The sequence below is a fragment of the Diadema setosum genome, chromosome 15, assembly GCF_964275005.1.
Source record: "Diadema setosum chromosome 15, eeDiaSeto1, whole genome shotgun sequence".
Classification (NCBI taxonomy): domain Eukaryota; kingdom Metazoa; phylum Echinodermata; class Echinoidea; order Diadematoida; family Diadematidae; genus Diadema; species Diadema setosum.
In genome coordinates, this window is record NC_092699.1 from 13115432 (window position 1) to 13133540 (window position 18109).

Below are 18109 nucleotides of genomic sequence, written 5' to 3' on the forward strand. Positions count from 1 at the left end.
GCATGAGGTTTGTCCAAAAATATCAAATACTTCATCTGACCTTGTCAATGTAATGTGAATAACTGTAGTTACTGAAAAGCTGAACTCCAGTTTTCTCAATTTACTTTGTAATTACATAGTGCACTTCACAACAGTCTTCACCTTTCATATAAGACCTTTAATATTTGTCACTTGTAAATTCACTTATAAATTCGTTGTTTTTCACCTTAAACTCCATTGTTTCTAGTGAAGTACAAAGTCAAGATAAAACTCACCGATGGTGACGAAAAATTGCTCGAATACACCTTACAAACTGCAAAACCAGCTCCAACTCTGCTGGCAGGTTAGCAGCCTTCCTCAACTCAGTAGTTTACAGCTGCTTAAATTAAACTCTCAGACGAATTGCTGCGTGTTGCAAGGTAGACTGTACCGTGTGACAGCTCTGGAGAACTCTGTCCACTCAACATGGCAGCTAGGGTGTGTCTGACCCCTTCTAATACACTCCTCTACCTAGGTACAACCAAATGGCCAACTTCCAACCAGCCAAAACCAGTTCTCAATACACCTACATTACCAAGTCTCTATACTGTGTAGTGTGTACTTCACTACACTGACACACAAATTTCACTCATTATCATGTTAATTAGTTTCACCATCAATGGCACTACTCATACACAATACAAGTGTTCACTCCTAGTTGCAATCCAATACACATGTGTTTGACCTACTAATCTTATTACTTTATTAAAGATAGGCAAAACAGAGCAGTGTGAATTCCAAAATTGTCACTTTCATTGTGACACCCCTAGACGTTGACATTGGGAACTATTGTTACATCACATTCATGCTACAGAAATAAGATGCTATATTACGGCTGTATGATAGGCCGACTAAGTTAAGTCGAACATATGAGAGATGTATGATAATCGTAAGAAAAAGGAACTGTCACCGTAACTGAGTCCCCCATTTTAGTCCTGTTGTCATGATTGTTCGTTCATGTTTTTACTGCTTGCTCCAGCTCTCATCCAAATATAAGAACCAGACAGCGCTCTTCGCGGCTATTGGCCACAACGAGCCAGAAGTTGTAAAGGCGCTAGTGGAGGCAGGAGCTGACGTCACACAACGGAGCGACAAGATGAAGGGCACAGTTTTACATCATGCCACCGAAGGGTAATTACTTTTTATGTCGTAAGTACATTACCTGGGACCATGTTCCTGGTCAGGATCTGCTTTTGAAGATGGTCCCCTGCATTTCAAATTTCATACATTTCATAAATTATATACCTCATAGATTCCTCTCATCTGATTGGTTAAAAGTGGAGTCATGAAAATAGCTGATACCCTATCATACGCTCAACGGATTACATCTGCATTATTTGAACATAAATCGGAGAGGGCCAAGAGCAATGTGCATTTTTCTTTTTATCTGCCTCGCGACCAGACAGTAAGTTTGTGAACGCAATATATGACAACGCCGACTATTTCCAAGGTCATCCTTTTTCCGTTGTAGCAGTGGATAGTGCCCCCCCCCCCCCCTCCCGAGCTGACAGTCCGCGCACCTGTCCGTGCTGGACGCCCCCTCTCGGAGCAAACTGCCTGCCTTGTGAACACTCTTTGAAAGTAAAAAAAAAAATAATAATAATAATAAACGAAGAAATAAATATATATAAAATTAACATAAACTTATAATGTATACAAAAGGCATATTCAAAGTTGTATTTTACATGGAGAAGAGAGAAACTGGTAATATAGATTTAAAGCAGATTGAGAACGAGGTTGGTAATGACCAGACTACAGTACACTAAGATGTGGCGATCATCGTTGTTTGCTAAGCGATGAATTGGCTACACCCTGAGAGGAAACGGAAAAAGGCAAAAAAAAAACACCAAACAAACAAACAAACAACAAACAAAAAACAAAAAACAAACAAATAAGTACACGACAGAGGGTGGTGGTGGGGGGGGGGGCATTTGACGCATGCTGAACTCAGTTAACAAAGTACAGAAAAGAAGGATATTGGGGCGCATTCCACTGCTACACTGGCACGCTGAAGTTTCACATCATCGCAAGGGCGTAGGTAGTTACCTGGACGATTATCCGTCTCAGACGGACTCTTTCTGCTCCGGTAGGAAAAAAAAAAGGAAAAAGAGAGAGAAATAGAAAACACTGATAATTTAAGTGTTTGCGAACACAATGTTCACTAAATTGTCAACGTGTTTCCAACATAACTGTTTGGGCATGCATTTATGAAAGGGGTATAAGAAGTGACTGGCACCGTTCCTGATCGCCCCACAACCCTCCCCTCTCCCTTCCCCAATCCCCCCTCCTGACCTGTATACCGAGATCGCGCCTACGATGTTTTAGTAAACATAACCATCCTCTGTGTCATGGATTTTGGACAATGTGTTATACAACGCTATGGGGTTTTATGTGCCAATCGGCACATGAAAAAAAAACCCAGCACTTCAAAATGGTTCTGAAATGTGAGTTAGGGATACAAACAACTTGAACCAGTATAATCGATCTTAAGTATTGTTAAATATACAAATGTGAACAACAGTTGCAATAAAAAAAAAAAAATCCAGACTAAACCGTCTACAGTTATGGATTAATGAGAAACATAGTGATATCTCCATATATTTTAGGCTTTATTGCAAACATTTTATCTGGTAGGATGTTTTGTGATACAACTGACCTACACAATTATTATGCATCAAAAGTGATATCTTTCGGTGAAAAATATTTTTTAAATCACTGCTCCCAAAGGTAAACAGCAGCTGAAAATATGACAACGGAAAGTAAATAAACACAGATAACAACAAAGCAAAACAGTTTCTCTCTTGTTCAATCATACTGATGTATTAACAAGAATTATGCAGCTCGTATATCATACAAACAATATGACTATCATTATTACGTCAGCGCTCATTTATAACCGCTTTGCCACTTTATAACCACTATGTTATTATTATCGTACATCGTTTCATTGTTAATAGGGGATACGTGGATATCCTATCTTATTTACTGCCGCTGTGTGGTTCCATACTGAACGCAAAAGCAAACGAAGGGCTGACCCCTCTGCACGTGGCAACCTTGAGACATCAAAACGAGTGCGGACAAGTTCTCCTCCTTTACGGCTGTAGTCCAAACGAGAAGGTTAGTTCTGAAAGTTTCTTTCATTTCACTTAATTTTCAGCATGTATTTCATTAGACGGTGACCTGATGTAGTTGCATTAAAAAAAAACTAAAAAAAAAACAACCGAATGTTATTATGTAGACATACAGCCATAACATTTGGCGAATAACGGTTGATAATACTATGTAATAGGTTGCAAGAAGCAAAGAAAGCCACATTATCTAAATAATACACTGTGTATTTATTACAAAAAGTGCAGACAAGACAAAACAAAAACCATGCATCTTGCAATACACGTGAAGGCAAAATTAAGTACTATACTAAGTACATTATACTATACTAAGTACATTACTGAGTACTATATACTAAGTACTATACTAAGTACATTATGGTTAAGTCCCCACCCCTCCTCCCTCTCTCTCTCTCTCTTTCTGTATGTTAATCATAACGATAAATATCCTTCGGCGACAAATTTACAGCCATCCAAATCACATACAGAGCAATCAATTACAGTCAGTCCGCAGCACGTATGCTAATGAGCCAATCCGGCAAGATTTATTCAGCACTCTCGTTGACGATCTTATTGCGTTCCGAAGGTGTCTCTTGAGTGCGAGATTTTGCGAGAGTTTGACAGGGCTTTGGTTTTCACAGTGCAGCGACTTTTACATGCATTCATTATGGTTACAAGTCACGATAAGTTGTTCCCCAGACTTTGATTTTTATTTTGATACCAAATTTGCGTATAATATCGGTTCTTGTCATGACGTTATAATCAGTTGAATTTACGTAAATTTCACCTGCTTTTCACGGAAGATTTTGTTATCTAAAGTTCGTTTTTTGGTTCCTGACCGGATTGAGAAACCGTTGTTTCTGATTTTGGCTTTTTCGTAGAGAGGAAACTTAGATGCTCATCGTTATTATATTGGAGTCAAGGAGACGCAAGCATGATTTATACTAGTTTTTTCGTATTGAAATATCTGTAAAATTCACTCCTAAGCCGGAAGTATGCTCCACACAAAGTGTACAGTGGCGCGAAAGAGCTCTCTCATTGGGCAGCTACAGCGCTTGCATTCGCGCGCGCTGTACCAAGTTTCTAGCTTCTAGCTTCTGTCCGAAGCATAGAAAATCTACACGCGTGCCTATGCAAGCATGCGCTCTGCACGCACGTGGCATGCAACCGTAGCAGCGTAATGACGTAATGCAAGCGCTGAATGCAAGCGCTGTCCAATGAGAGAGCTTACTCTTGAGATTGCACGGTTTCAAGCTGACCAGCACTGACATCGATTACTGGTTCCTGACCGGATTAAGCAACAAATTGTCAAGATATTTACATGGATACAAAGGTTAAGAGAGGGGCTACCAAAAGACGAATAATGCATTTTCATTGAGACGCAAGGTGAATTTGGTATTCTTTTGACGTCTTGAACGTGTACTACACAAATTACTTTTTCATCATTTTTCAAGCTCAAATTACGCTATGATATTTTTCATTTACAATGATTTGAGTAACATGTGACGATAGCTTACATATTTTCCTTGGACTTGATACCAAATTTGTGAATATAAGGTGTATTTTTATTGCCGAAAACCCAAGGAAAAAATCCCCTTCCGCAGCTCATTACGTATGCAAGCCTAGAGCGGGCTTGCATACGAGTTGAATAAATACGAGCGAATTATCGGGTGCTGCGGTCTGACTGATTATCAAAAGATAAATGGACTGTAATCAATCGATGGCCTTGTAGCTCAATAAACGATGCCACAAAAAAAAAAAAAAAAAGCACGCAAAGGCGATTAGATGTGATACCAGATATGAAACTATCTATTGGTATAGATATACGTTTGCTGGAGTCACGTGTTTTACTATATCAAGGTAACAAACAAAGGACTGCGGAAAATACAGTTGCGTACCTTTACCCCCCCCCCCCCCAAAAAAAAAAAGTAATTATGTGGTATAACGTGTGGTATTATAGCAAGGATACCATGGATACTGCTCATATAAGTCGACATTTTCTCCCAACTTCTTCATAAGCTGGTAACATTGCAAACGTGTATTTATAGGGCTATTTGCAATACAGAATGTCGGATGATATATTTTGCTTTGATCATGACATCAATAATATTATTGTGAATGAGTATGATCTCACCGTAAAATTTCTTCCTGTAAGGAGCTATCTTTCACTGATGTTATTTTTTTTTCTTTGCTAAAAATCAATTGTTAATTGATGCCAATCTCCAACACACATTTTGTATTTTTGTTTGTTTGTTGGTTGGTTCGCCTAAATCGCATTAGCTCGCCGTGCCGATGCCACCAGTATACTGTTATGGCTTAGGAAGAAAAACGATGTTTCTAAAGTTATTCTTCAATTTTTCCGACACATTTAAAACGTGACTTGGTCTTAAAATCATTGCTATAATATAGGCCTGGATTTTCCACTTTGTGATTTCCGCAAAGTATTCATTCCAGACTTCGTATTAAGCTCTTTCAAAACAACGGCCTATCGTGTCGATTTCAAGAACAGGCCATACTGCTTGTCTATTATACGCGAGCGGAAGTAACTGTTGCGGCCGGGGTAATACCTTTCCTGTGCCAAAACACAAGGAAAGGCAAAAGCATACGTGAAATTAAAAGGAAATAGTCGTAACCTTCAGCTATGCAAGTTCATGGCTTTCAATTTCGGTACAGTACAACCCGCATAACCAGGTTTGATCTACACACAGCGTTTTGTACTCATTCTACCGGATAGTTATGTAGGTTGCTAAATAATGATATTTCCACATTCCCATTTAATCGTGTCGTTTCACACATTCCCATTATAGTAGTAGATTTTCGTAAAGCAGCATTCGAGAGCAAAAAAAAGTAATCATATAGATAGCAAACAAATTTAATAATATAGAAGATCAACAACAAAAAAAAAAAAATACAGCCGGTATAATCAATTATGATTCCCACAGATACCAAGTGTTCCAATCACCACGACACAGGTTCGTTAATGACGTTCACAGAAATGCTCAAGCACGTATTTTAAGTGTGTGTTGTTGGTTTTTTTTTTTTTTTTTTTGACATTGTTATGATTCAGCAATCATTATGTTTGTCCGTTTATGAAGTAAGCTGAATTATCACTGTCATGAAAATATTTGCAATTATAAAAAAAAAATGCTTCACCAAACTCTATACGAGGATTTTAGGACTTGTTTTTAATAAAGACTCGTACCTGAACAACATTCTTATCTTCTTATCATCAGAGCCAATGTGTTTTTATGATATTAGTACAAGAGTCAAGTAAATACACATTGTACATTGGACTGCGAACATAACGAGTACATTGGACTGCGAACATAACGATTACATCGTTTGTTTATATTTCAACAAAATTTGCGATGTCTTTTCTGCTATATAACTTTATTTTACTTCTCCAAATTTTAGGACAAGAAGGGAAACACTCCTCTGCTTGCTGGGATGGAAACACCACATGACGACCTCGAGTTCATGTTCGAGGCCACCGACCTTGATGTCACCTCCACAAATAAAAAGGGATTTATGCACTTCACCAAGCCGTTTTCCACAACCGTCGCAAGTAAACTTCCATAATCCATGTTTCACACATTCTGAGAACGTTATCATCCATATCTTTTTTTGACTGATTTACCCCCAATATCATTACTAAGGCCAGTATTTCGTTGCCATAATTATTCATAGATCATAGTCTTAAATGCCAACATGATGTTAGAATATTTTGTACCGCGTCCGTACGTCTAGTGTTTGGCTTTTTTTAATCAAGTGATAATAAATTCCAAATAAGTTGTCATCCGAGAAATACCGGGACATTCTTATTTCCTTGGCAAATTTTGATTAAACTGAAATTACTGCTTTGACATGTTACACGGAACGTTGAATGCATGCACCAATCTAAGTTCCACGTTCATATTGTCTGCCCGTATCTGGTGATATTTCTCGCATACCTTTAGTAACTTTATTTTTAGTTTGTTTGCTTGTCCATGAAACCGAAATATCCCCTATTAAAATAAACAAATAAAGCAACAAAACATATATTAACCTCTTTTTGTTTTTGTTTTTGTTTTTTTGTTACCACGATATGAATTCACCCGAATCGTTGACGTTTTGAAAAAATATGGAAAAACGAATAAATCAATATCAACCGAGTTTCAACAAATGGCTTCATTTTATCATCATTGTCATTTTTCATCATCTACTGCAGAACGGCTCAACTGCTGCTGGACCGTTTTCCTACCCTAGGCCTACCCTCGCAAGTTCCCAGTCTACCCTGCATATCGCAGCCATCAACAACTACGCTGAAATGCTGGAAATACTCTTGAAAGCTGTACGTAGGCAAAACGAGACGTTATCATTTCAACATCCTTGACACAAGTATTATCTCTATCAGTCTGTAGTCCTCTTTTATTTTTGCGACTTCCATACCATCTTCTGCTACATATAGTTTTTTCATGTTTTATAGCAACGTAAACGTAAAAAAAGAGAGAATTGCCTTAAATGGTCACGACTTATTCGTTCATTTTCTATCGTGTTTTGAGTAATTTAGTTGCTTTATTTTTCATCTCTGTCAAAAAACATTATTCCATGTTATATTTCAGGTATTTCCTGTCGGTGAATTTGGTAGTTTTTACTTCCTTTCTTTTTTTTTCTTTTTTTTTTAACAGTTTCTCTTACTCTTGTATATCAATTGCTGCATACTGCTCCTAACAAGAAACGTTTATACTTCTGATGTATTTGTATAGAAACAGACAGACAGACAGATAGGTAGACAAGATGGTAACAGTAAATAAAGACAGATATGAAGAGCTTGCTTCCAAAAGGCGCTAAATTCATTGAAAAATGATGGGGTTTAGCGCATTTGGAAGGAAGTTCTTCATACATAAACATAATACGCATATAGGCCTACAATTAATGTTCATAGAAACAGGTCTGATTGAATTGCAGGGATCTGTAAACATAGATGCCCTAAATGGAACCAAAGAGACTCCCCTGCATCTGGCGTCCAAGAAGGTGGAAGTGAGTGTGTCGAGCTCCTGCTCGCTCACGGTGCCAACATCAACGCGAAGAGCAGGAAGGGGAAACGCCGCTACACATGGCAGCGCGGCTCGGCGACACGGACAAGACGCCTAAGGATACCCCGACGTTGTCCGAAGTAAGTCGGTCTCCCAAGTATCGAGTCCATTGTGTGTATTGGCAGGGGTTTACATTACCCGTGGTCCGATGGCAGGTGTCACTTTCAAAATTGATGTCGGGTCAAAAATATCCAAAGAAAGATGATCTTTAGATGGTGCCATTGGGCAGCAAAGATTCATAATAAAGTTTAATGTCCCTTTTTAAAAACGGGCAAATACAGTTCTTTTTCTTAATGGCCCAATCGGACCAATAGAGAAAAATGTCAGTGTCGAGTCATGGTATATGGATGCACCTGTAAAAAGCTTAGTAGGTTTGTCATTTTGCGCAAGTTTCTACCCCCCCCCCCCCCCCCCCCAGTGATTGCGACGATATAGTTACGGTCGTCTATATCGTGAGTGTCGACATAACTCTTCATACACTCATCAATGCTCCTCAGTATACTCTAAATATATGCCTGTGTGTGTGTTTTTTTTTTCTTTTAAAATCACATTAATATTAACCTCTCATACGAGATTTGTTTCCGGTAGAGTGGTGAGGTAAGTCGTGCAACTCAAGCAAGACGTCCTTCGGTGTGGCGTGATGCACGGTGTGAGCAGAGTTCAAATGTTGTGCTAATCTTTCAAAAGTAACGTTGACCTTTCCCAGTCATCCCATTACACTACAGCTAAACCCATCTTCGAATAAGCATTTTGAAAGCACAGTTTCAGTTCTGCAAATCTCTTGCTTGAAAGCTGAACAAATTATGATATATTTTTAAGAAAATGTAGTTTCATTGTTTGTTTGTTTGTTTGTTTGTTTGTTTTTTCATTCTTGTGTCGTTGTCTTTCTTGCATGCAGTTGAAGGAGAGGTTCAGCCAACACGGAGTTTCGTCTACAGCAGACGCTTGCTCGTCCTTCTTGTCAATAATGGGCCAAGGCTGATGAAAAAGATCGACGCAGCAAAACTCCGCTAGACTTCATCAAAACGAGACCCTTAAGGACCTGATAGAGCGACTATACCTTGGAACGAGGTGAGAATAGCACCCAGCATGAAACGTCACAAATAAAGTCGAAGTGAGTTGCATGTAGAAGAATTCTGTCTATCACGAGGTAGTAAAATCCTCGCTTAGAATTTCGGATCTTTACAGGAATTCTGTGTTCTCGGTCAGTTGTGGTGAATTCTAGCTCCGTGGTACCTTTTGAAGGAGTATAGCTAGTCTTGCTCCTATATACAGTGTATAAATCCGATGTTGGACAGTAGTGCTTTACTGCTTATAAAAGATTTGATTATTGAAGGGGTTTCTCTGCTGAACTGTTGTTGTCATTTGTGTTTCGCCGGTGAGACAAGTGGTAGTATATCTGAAAACAGAGCCTAATTCAAACCTATCAGCAGTAGCACATGCTCTTTCCACTCATTTTGGGTAGAAAGTGCTTGTTGAGTGTGCTGCAGTTGGGAATAGTCTTCTCTTTTTGAGGGGAGAAAGTATATTCATTTCAAGCTCATGACATGTTCATGTATTATCTGCGCTCAAAAAGAAGTGAGCTAGAGCAGTGCAGCAAATCCGTAATTCAGAGGCCTCCTTTTTGTTTCTTTTGGGGAAAGAGATATCGCTGCGGAATACATTGTGCTGCTATTTCTTATTTTGATGAGATTATGAACATTCACATTACCGGTAGCTTACAGAAGATTTCAAAGCTGCAGTTATTTTTTTTTCTTCAATCCGACCTCACCGTAGACATCACAAGAATATATCTGGTAATTGTGAGATCCGCAGAAGAAACAGGCTACTGTCAACTGGCAGTCGGCTACACCTTACAAGCACTTTGAAATTATTTCTTTTTCTGGATGAGCGTACACTGAAACGTGAAAAGATGAAACTGTCTATATATGGGGAGAGTAGGCATAGAGATAGAGAGATGTTACTGGTTTGATGTTCGTTTGTTATGGTTCTCATTAAAGTCTGGTCCTGGAATCCACAAACGGAGAGAGAGTCATGCACAAGAGCGGAAAGGGCTTTGTCACGCATATTGCCGACATTGTCAATGGCGATGCACCTCAAGGCTTGCAAGGTATGTATGGGTATTATAGCCCTGCTCTACATTGGATAAGACATCAGATTCTGACAGATTTACGGTTCAAATATCGATTCATCTCAGACATTCCTACAGGACATGCTCCATCCACTTTTGCAACTTCAGAAATGAGCAAAGGAGCAAAAATTACCATGGCGATTCCGATATGAGCGCTCGGAAGAATACAGTAATAGTAAATAATCCAATCCACTGTCACGTTATGAGAGATTATGCCGCAGGAAAGAAACGGGCAACTGAAATAGCTGTACACAATTGCGTGTACAGATTATTGAGGGTCAGAATATGTCTTGGATTAGTAAAGCCGGGAAGAAAGAGAGGCTTCCGAATATTTGCAACAAAAATAATAATATTGGTACAAATGCAGTCATTTTATTATTTTTTTTTTCTGGACCTGCATTTGTAAATGCCAGTATGAGGACAAACCAACATCATAATCAGAATGTATATTAATTGCAGTTGTAAATAACCTAAAGTTACTACACTACAGCAGAACCCCGCAGTGTATTTGGATTGATATTCAGTTGCCACATCATGCATAGCTTTGTTAATTGGACAATTTAATGGATTGAGTGCGATTTTTAGAAATGCCGTATATTGAGAGCGGTTCGACCCAATCCAGTAAACAGATTTCATGGTGGAAATTACCTTGGAAGAGCCATAGCTAATACTAGAATATTGGTTTAACACTTTAATGACAGCGATGACTCTTCATGTTATATTATGCAGACTTTGAGGGCGTGCATCGCGTTGAACCGGGAGAGATCCGACTGGAAGAGTTCATCGGAGAAGGAGCCTTCGGAAAGGTTCACCGCGCTGTGTGGAGGGGGACTCCGGTGGCAGTGAAAGTCTTGTCCACTAAGAAGAACCAGAAACATGATGTCGAAAGAGAGGTTTCGGTGCACAAGTGAGAGACGAATTCGAAATAATTTGTTTTGGGATTGTTGTCGTTTTTGTTGTTTCTTTTTGAGAGTAAATCTCCGTACACGGGAAGTTCACATAAATAAGCAGAGAAATGGTTTCGGGAATGGGGGAGGGTTAGTTTTGGGGAAATCCCGCAGCTTGGGAATCTAGAACATTCCTTAGTTCTGATGAAGGAGCTATCGGGGTTCTAATTACAACTAATCTACTGCTATAACCACTTGCTCTTAATGCTTGGGTCAGTCTTCAGGGGCAAATAACAACAGCAATCTTCTACGGGTATTAATTACAACCTTAAGCTATTGGGGTTCTAATTACAACTAATCTACTGCTATAACCACTTGCTCTTAATGCTTGGGTCAGTCTTCAGGGGCAAATAACAACAGCAATCTTCTACGGGTATTAATTATAATGTCCCACTTAACCCTAACTAGGCCGGGCTATTCAGGTAGATCATAGAGCCAGGGGGGGGGGGGGGGGGGGGGGGGGGCCTCCCAGGCCTCCCACCCCTCTAGATCTCGGTCGTCGACCGCGCAATCGCAACAAAAATTGGCACACACATTGCCTACGATGTAATCTAAGGTACCACGAAGTTAAATTTTTACAAATTTATCATTTATGCTAAATTATGCTTATTTATGCATAATGATGCACGAAATCAGACAATTTGGTATAAATCACTAAATAGAGCTCGAAATGGGCACATTTTTGTGTAAATATTCTTTTTAGTGTCCTGAGCAAATATAAGAGAAAAAATTGCGGCATCAGAAAAAAATTCTTCAGTATTTTATTGTTTTTTGAATTTCTTATGTATTTCATTGTTTTTCGACTTAATGTTTTTCACTGTTTTTTCAATGAAACTTGTCAGCGACATTGTTCCGAACAAGAAAATATGCTATTAATTGATTTTAATCAATGAAACCCCAAATAATCATGCTTTTATGAAATTTGCCTGTATAAGCACAGTTTGGATTGAAATTGTACACAAATTCACGTTTTTGAGCAATTTTTGGTCTGACATGCACGTACATATTTATGCGCAACTTCGGAACCGCGCGCCCGGGCATCGCAAATTTGGTGTCAAAAGATGCGGGAGACTCAAAAGAAAAAAGTCATGAAACATCGCGGCGATAGCTTTTTGCGATACATCGCGCGGAACGTCGAGGGGGCGGGCCTCAGAGCCCCCCCCCCCCCCCCCCCCCCGGCCTAGTTAGGGTTAAGAGATGATAACAAAAAAAAGGGTTGACCCCATAAACCTACACTAACCAAATGACTATTAATGGAATAAAAACCATAAAAGACTGAAGTGCCAATCTTCGACATGCAAATTAATACAGTATGCGAAGAGGACGGAACATATTCGTGTTGCACCGACCGTACTGTAATGAATCAAAAATGACTTGCCACAGCCATGATAAGGCCAAGTCACAATGTGAGTGTGTGAACATAAATATTATGATATAATGTAATGTGATTGTGCCCTTTATTGTCCTGTTTATAGCCATTATCACTAACCAATCACTGTTTCAACAATAATTGTCAGGCGAACTCGACATCCTAACATCGTCCGCATGATGGCGCTCTCGTACAAAGACAAAGAAAGACAAAGAGACACTCTTAGTGATGCAGCTCGTTGAGGGCAGCAACTTGCAGGACTTGCTTTTCAGCGACAGCCACCAGCACAAGGTCTGCAATAACATTCATTCGCTTGCTTTCTTGATTGATTGGGTGTATTTTCGCAAGATTGACGCAGACTATATACGTAGCTATCCAATGATATAACCACTGTGTAATTTCATTCATCATCCGAATATCCGAATATTATACAGTAGGAGACAGCAAAATGGAGCAAACCAGTTAATACAGTTTGGCAAAAGGTACCGTACCGTACTGTACCGAGCTTAAAGTGGACCACTCGATGTGCTCCAAAAGCGTACCAAAGCGTACCAAACGTTCAAAAGCATGCGCGTATCATGCGCATACGTCACAATGCAAAGACATCATTCTCTTTGTTCGGGACAGGTGTAGTTGAAGCAACAGGTGAATGACATTCTAGCTACAAACAAGCGTGACCTTTTCTAAAAATAACTGGCGAGGTACGCTTTCTCCACAGAGCACTCGATCGCTCCAAAACTGACACAGTTCGGTACGGTACGCTTTGGTTCAGTTCGCTTTGGTTCTCGAACGCACCCCAAGACAAAGGCGGCGACTACTCCATTTTCGACGTTGAGGGCGTCAATATCCTGCGTAGCAAATTAGTATGAGCAGAGGGCCCAGAAGCCACACTATACATTAACACAGAATTACAGTGTTTGAAGTTTTGACAGAATGTAGTGGATATAATGACGTTGATAAAGACCAGTTCCTATTTTTATTTTGTTGTTCTCTCGTTTAAATAAGAGTTTCCCAATCCTATTTTCTTTCCTTCTTCCTTCCAGATGTCACTCACCAAAGCTGAAAAGGTCAGATAAGTCTCGAATTCTTCAGGCGATTCGGTTCCTTCACGAATCCAAGTACTCCACCTAGATATCAAGCCATCTAATATCATTGTAAGCAGCACTGTCATCTCCTTTTCTTCTTCAGTGTTTTGTTTGTTTCAATCTGCTAACGAATCATACAGATTGCAACTTCCGTATACAAACGCAACTTGTTCGGGAGCATACACAATATAACACACAAACAAAACAATCGTTCATTAAAGGGATCATACAGTTTTGGTTGAGACCTAATTTCAGGTTTCTAACATTTTTTGTGAAATAATGAGAAACCTCTTATGAAATATGAAAGAGCATGTAATTCTATGAGGAATTCAACGTTTATTTCATGAAAATTGGTTTTGAAATGGCTGAGATACCCAAAAAAGAGCGATTCTAATAAAGTGTGGAATCCACACTTCATTTCGATCGCTTTGTTTTACTCTCTTTTTGGATGTTTCAGTCATTCCAAACCCGATTTCCATAAAATAAACTTTGAATTGCTCTTAAAATGGTATGCTCTGTACTATATCATGAGTGTTTTCTTGGTATCTCGCAAAAAGTTGAAAGCCCAATTCTCATCTCCACCAATACTGTACCATCCCCTTACAGCTTGCAAACATAAAAAAAAAAACAATGAAAGTGATAATTATTGCCAAGTTTGAATCTTTGATTATTGATCCAGTAATAACTCTCAGTGTGCGTGTGTACCCATGTGAATAAACACAAATCAATATTATGCAAAATGTAGCAGTCTCACTTTTCCATAAATATCATGAGAATATCCAACAATTTCGTTTTCTGTACCATCCACAGACCTCCCAACCTTTCTGATTGAAAAACAGGGATGATTTGGCTAAAAAAGTAGAAAGAGCTAGCTTTAATTTGTCCAAAGCTGTGGTAGAATCATCAGGAGAAACAGGAAACTTCTATTGAAAGAAGAAGGAATAGTCAAACATTAAATTCTCTCCCTAAAATTCAGAATGGCTGGGAGTTCTGCAACCACATTTTCTTTTGGTCTTCTCTTACTTTCTTGCAGGTGGAGAAATCAAGCAAGAAAGCATACCTCTGCGATCTCGGGCTTGCACACATGAAGTCCCGTGACTCCCCGGAGGATTCCAAACCGGGCGTGCGCGGCACGACCTACTACATGCCGCCGGAGTGTCTCAAAGGCCGACGGGGACGGGACAAGGGGGAAAGCAAGATGACCTCGGCATGTGATATTTGGTCTCTCGGGTGCACCCTCCTCGAACTGTTCACGGAAAAGCCGCTGTGGGGCGACGGGGATAACCTCCTCCTACTGGGCCGGCTCGTGGGCACCCATTCCTGCCTCCGCATCTGAGAAAAGCCGATTCCGACATCAAACGCATCCTGGCGCCGTGCTTCGATGAGGACCCGAACGAGAGACCGTCAGCCGCTCAACTAATGAGTCGATTCCAGGAGCTTGGCTATTGAGGAGAGATGGGCAACTGGCTTGGATATTTGATGCAGTGTAGAATCTACTATATCTCTTGGAGATGTAGACCTATTGACTAAAGTTGACAAATTAAAATGACAAACTGCTGTTACTCTCATTAGATACTGTGCAATTGCAATAGAAGTACCACAAAAAGCTGATTTGTACAAAATCTTTTATTTTACAGTTCAGTTGCTATGTCTCTGGAGATGTATCCACTAAATTGACTGTGAACTGCCTTACTCGTGGTAGATACAGTGTAATTGCAGTACAAGTCACACAAAAAGCTGATTTTGGAAAAAAAATCTCCTTTTTTTTTGTTTTTACTTGTTTTTATGTTTTGGTTTGGTTTAGACTTCTTCTTATTTATCTATTCATTGCTATCCTATTGCAGAAGCAAAAGGCAATATTTAATGGAGCTGAAGCATATAATGGCATATAAGGTATACAAAAGTCTGCATTATCAGAAGTCAAGTCCACGTAACAATGATGCAAGAACATTTTTCTTGTATTTTGAAATGTCCTATATGGTAACCAGATCTTCCTTCATTGTTTAAAGGAATCGTGCATATTGCAATGTAAAGTCTAACAGTGGTATTGTAAACAAAATGTGCAATTGCAAATAGTTTGCCTGGCATTGTTTGTTTCGTCTTGTATTGTTTTGTTGTGTTTTTTTTTTTTTTTTTTTTTTGATATTAGTATTTTTATTTCATTGTGCAAAGAAACAAAAATCCCCCATTCATGACAGTAAAACCAGGTTCTGGGGAAGAAAGTGACACATAAAGCTATTCTTTCATTATCATTATTTTTATAATTATCATTATTATTATTATTATTACTGTTATTATTATTATTATTATTGTTGCTGTTATTGTATTATCATTGTTATTTTCAAATAAATATGTTTTGAAATGGTCTGTTCACAATCACACTCTGCATTTTTTTTTTTTTTTTTCAGAAGGTAATACTGTAGCAGGAAAAACATGAAGACAATATCGGAAGAGAAGAATGTACAGAAGAACTGAAAGTTTGCTTGGACTTTCTAACAAATTTGACTTTGTTAATAAGCAACAGTGCTGCATTTTTAAAGACAATGATACTACTCATTTCTATTCCAGTGTGGCCAAACTATAGGTGTACAGTAGAATCGAGTGCCGTCCACAAACATAACGTACAATATTTTCAGAGGTAGATTCTTTACTTTTTTCCTTTTTATGACAAGTTGCTTTTCTGAGCATGTAGATGTTACAAACAAGTCACATATTTATACAAAAGTTTTATTATCATTATTGTTGTTGGTATTACTATTATCGTTACTGTTCATCGTTATTATAATTATAAATATTACAGCAGTTTACAGCAGGTTTTGTGTGTGTGTATGTGTGTGTGTGTTTATATGGGGCTTAATGTAAAAATAAGGAAGTTGAAAATGTAATGCACAAATGTTAAGTGTTCAAACTGTATGATAGTACAGCTATGATGCAAACAAACAACGGCTGTACTCCTGTTTGGTAGAACTTCATCTGGTAGAATATTTGACTATGTAATATTTAAGTTGTAGGTGTGAAAGGGAATATTCAACACATAACTGAAATGCACATTGTATAATTACTGCGTAGCATAATGTTTGTATCTTACTGTGCGCGTGTGCCATACAAGTTGAACAATCATGTCTATCGTCACCTGTACGGACAGATCACGTACGGAGGGGGGCGGTTGTATAATATGAGGACACCTAAAAAGGAGGACAATCACATTCTCGATATCGGGTTTCCCTCTGTATAAGGGTCATGCTTCTACAATCAAGGTACATGTACAAACAATAGAAAGAAAAACAGTTTTGGTAAAATTATCTTGAGAGAAGAAAAGGTTGAGGTAACAATATCAATATCTGTCTTTTTTGAAATGCGGATTCACTGTATTCTTCTCATTATGACCTTTGTTCTTTGATGCCTGACCCTGGCATCCTTGATTGATGTTGTGTGCATGTAGGCCTATGCACAGTAGTGAAGTTAATGTAAATGCACACACGTTTTTTTGTTGCTATTCCATAATCATGTTTTCAATATTTGCCTGTACACTTTGATTCCGATGCAAATGCATAGATCTATGGCACATTCATGCACATCTCTGCCAATGAACGTAAATCTTCCACCGCCCATAAGGCCACTTGGGCACTATTTTATACACAAGTTATTATTTTTCTGAGTTTTTCATGGAGGGTCAGAATGGTCTATCCACATTTGTCTTTGTTTTAGGGTTTTGAGATGGGGAAAAATATAAACTGTATATATATTCAGGTTATACTGTACTTTGTAATGTCATCGACCATGCCCTACTGGATCGTTTGCTTGTTTTGATTTTGTACTGTTATCATATTGTTTTTTTTCAGCATGTCCTGGCTGGTCATAATATGAGTTCTCGTTGTAAACTTATGTGTATATCAAATATGACATTTGCTTGTGTGAAGGTGCTAAATTCAGAAAACAAAAGAGATTATGGTCCTTCTCTCTCTCTCTCTCTCCAAGAGTGCAGGTTGTTTTTGTTTTTGTTTTATGCAGTACGAAATACAATACATATACTGAAGTGTCATACAAATGTAAATGTGACTGCTCAGCTCAAACCCACATAAAGAGGCCTAAACAAATTCCCACATTTCTACATCACTTAAAGGATTAAGTTCTACATTTTAAAATGATACATAACTTCTTTAAACTGGACCATCTTGACTGACATAAGATGGAGTTAGGATGTAACGTTTAATAACAAATAGAGAAAACAGGATTTGAAGATAAGGTCACTCAGGCATGCTGTGCAGATGTACCAACGAAAATTATTATGCATTCTATTCCCAAGTGAAAAGCAGCACCTGTCTGAAGAGGTATTGTCAAGAACAAAACAAGAAGAAAAAAAAAATGCTAATCATC

The 18109-nt window shown here is 38.7% G+C and overlaps 1 protein-coding gene across 1 annotated transcript; it reads left to right on the plus strand.

The window, feature by feature from the left end:
- The first annotated feature begins 444 nt into the window (after positions 1-444).
- Positions 445-9214, plus strand: LOC140238543 (NF-kappa-B inhibitor delta-like). The gene is made up of 5 exons (XM_072318446.1): positions 445-456; positions 998-1149; positions 2976-3135; positions 6540-6690; positions 9099-9214. Exons 1-5 carry the CDS (start codon positions 445-447, stop codon positions 9212-9214), a joined length of 591 nt encoding a protein of 196 aa, XP_072174547.1.
- The last annotated feature ends 8895 nt before the right edge of the window (positions 9215-18109 follow it).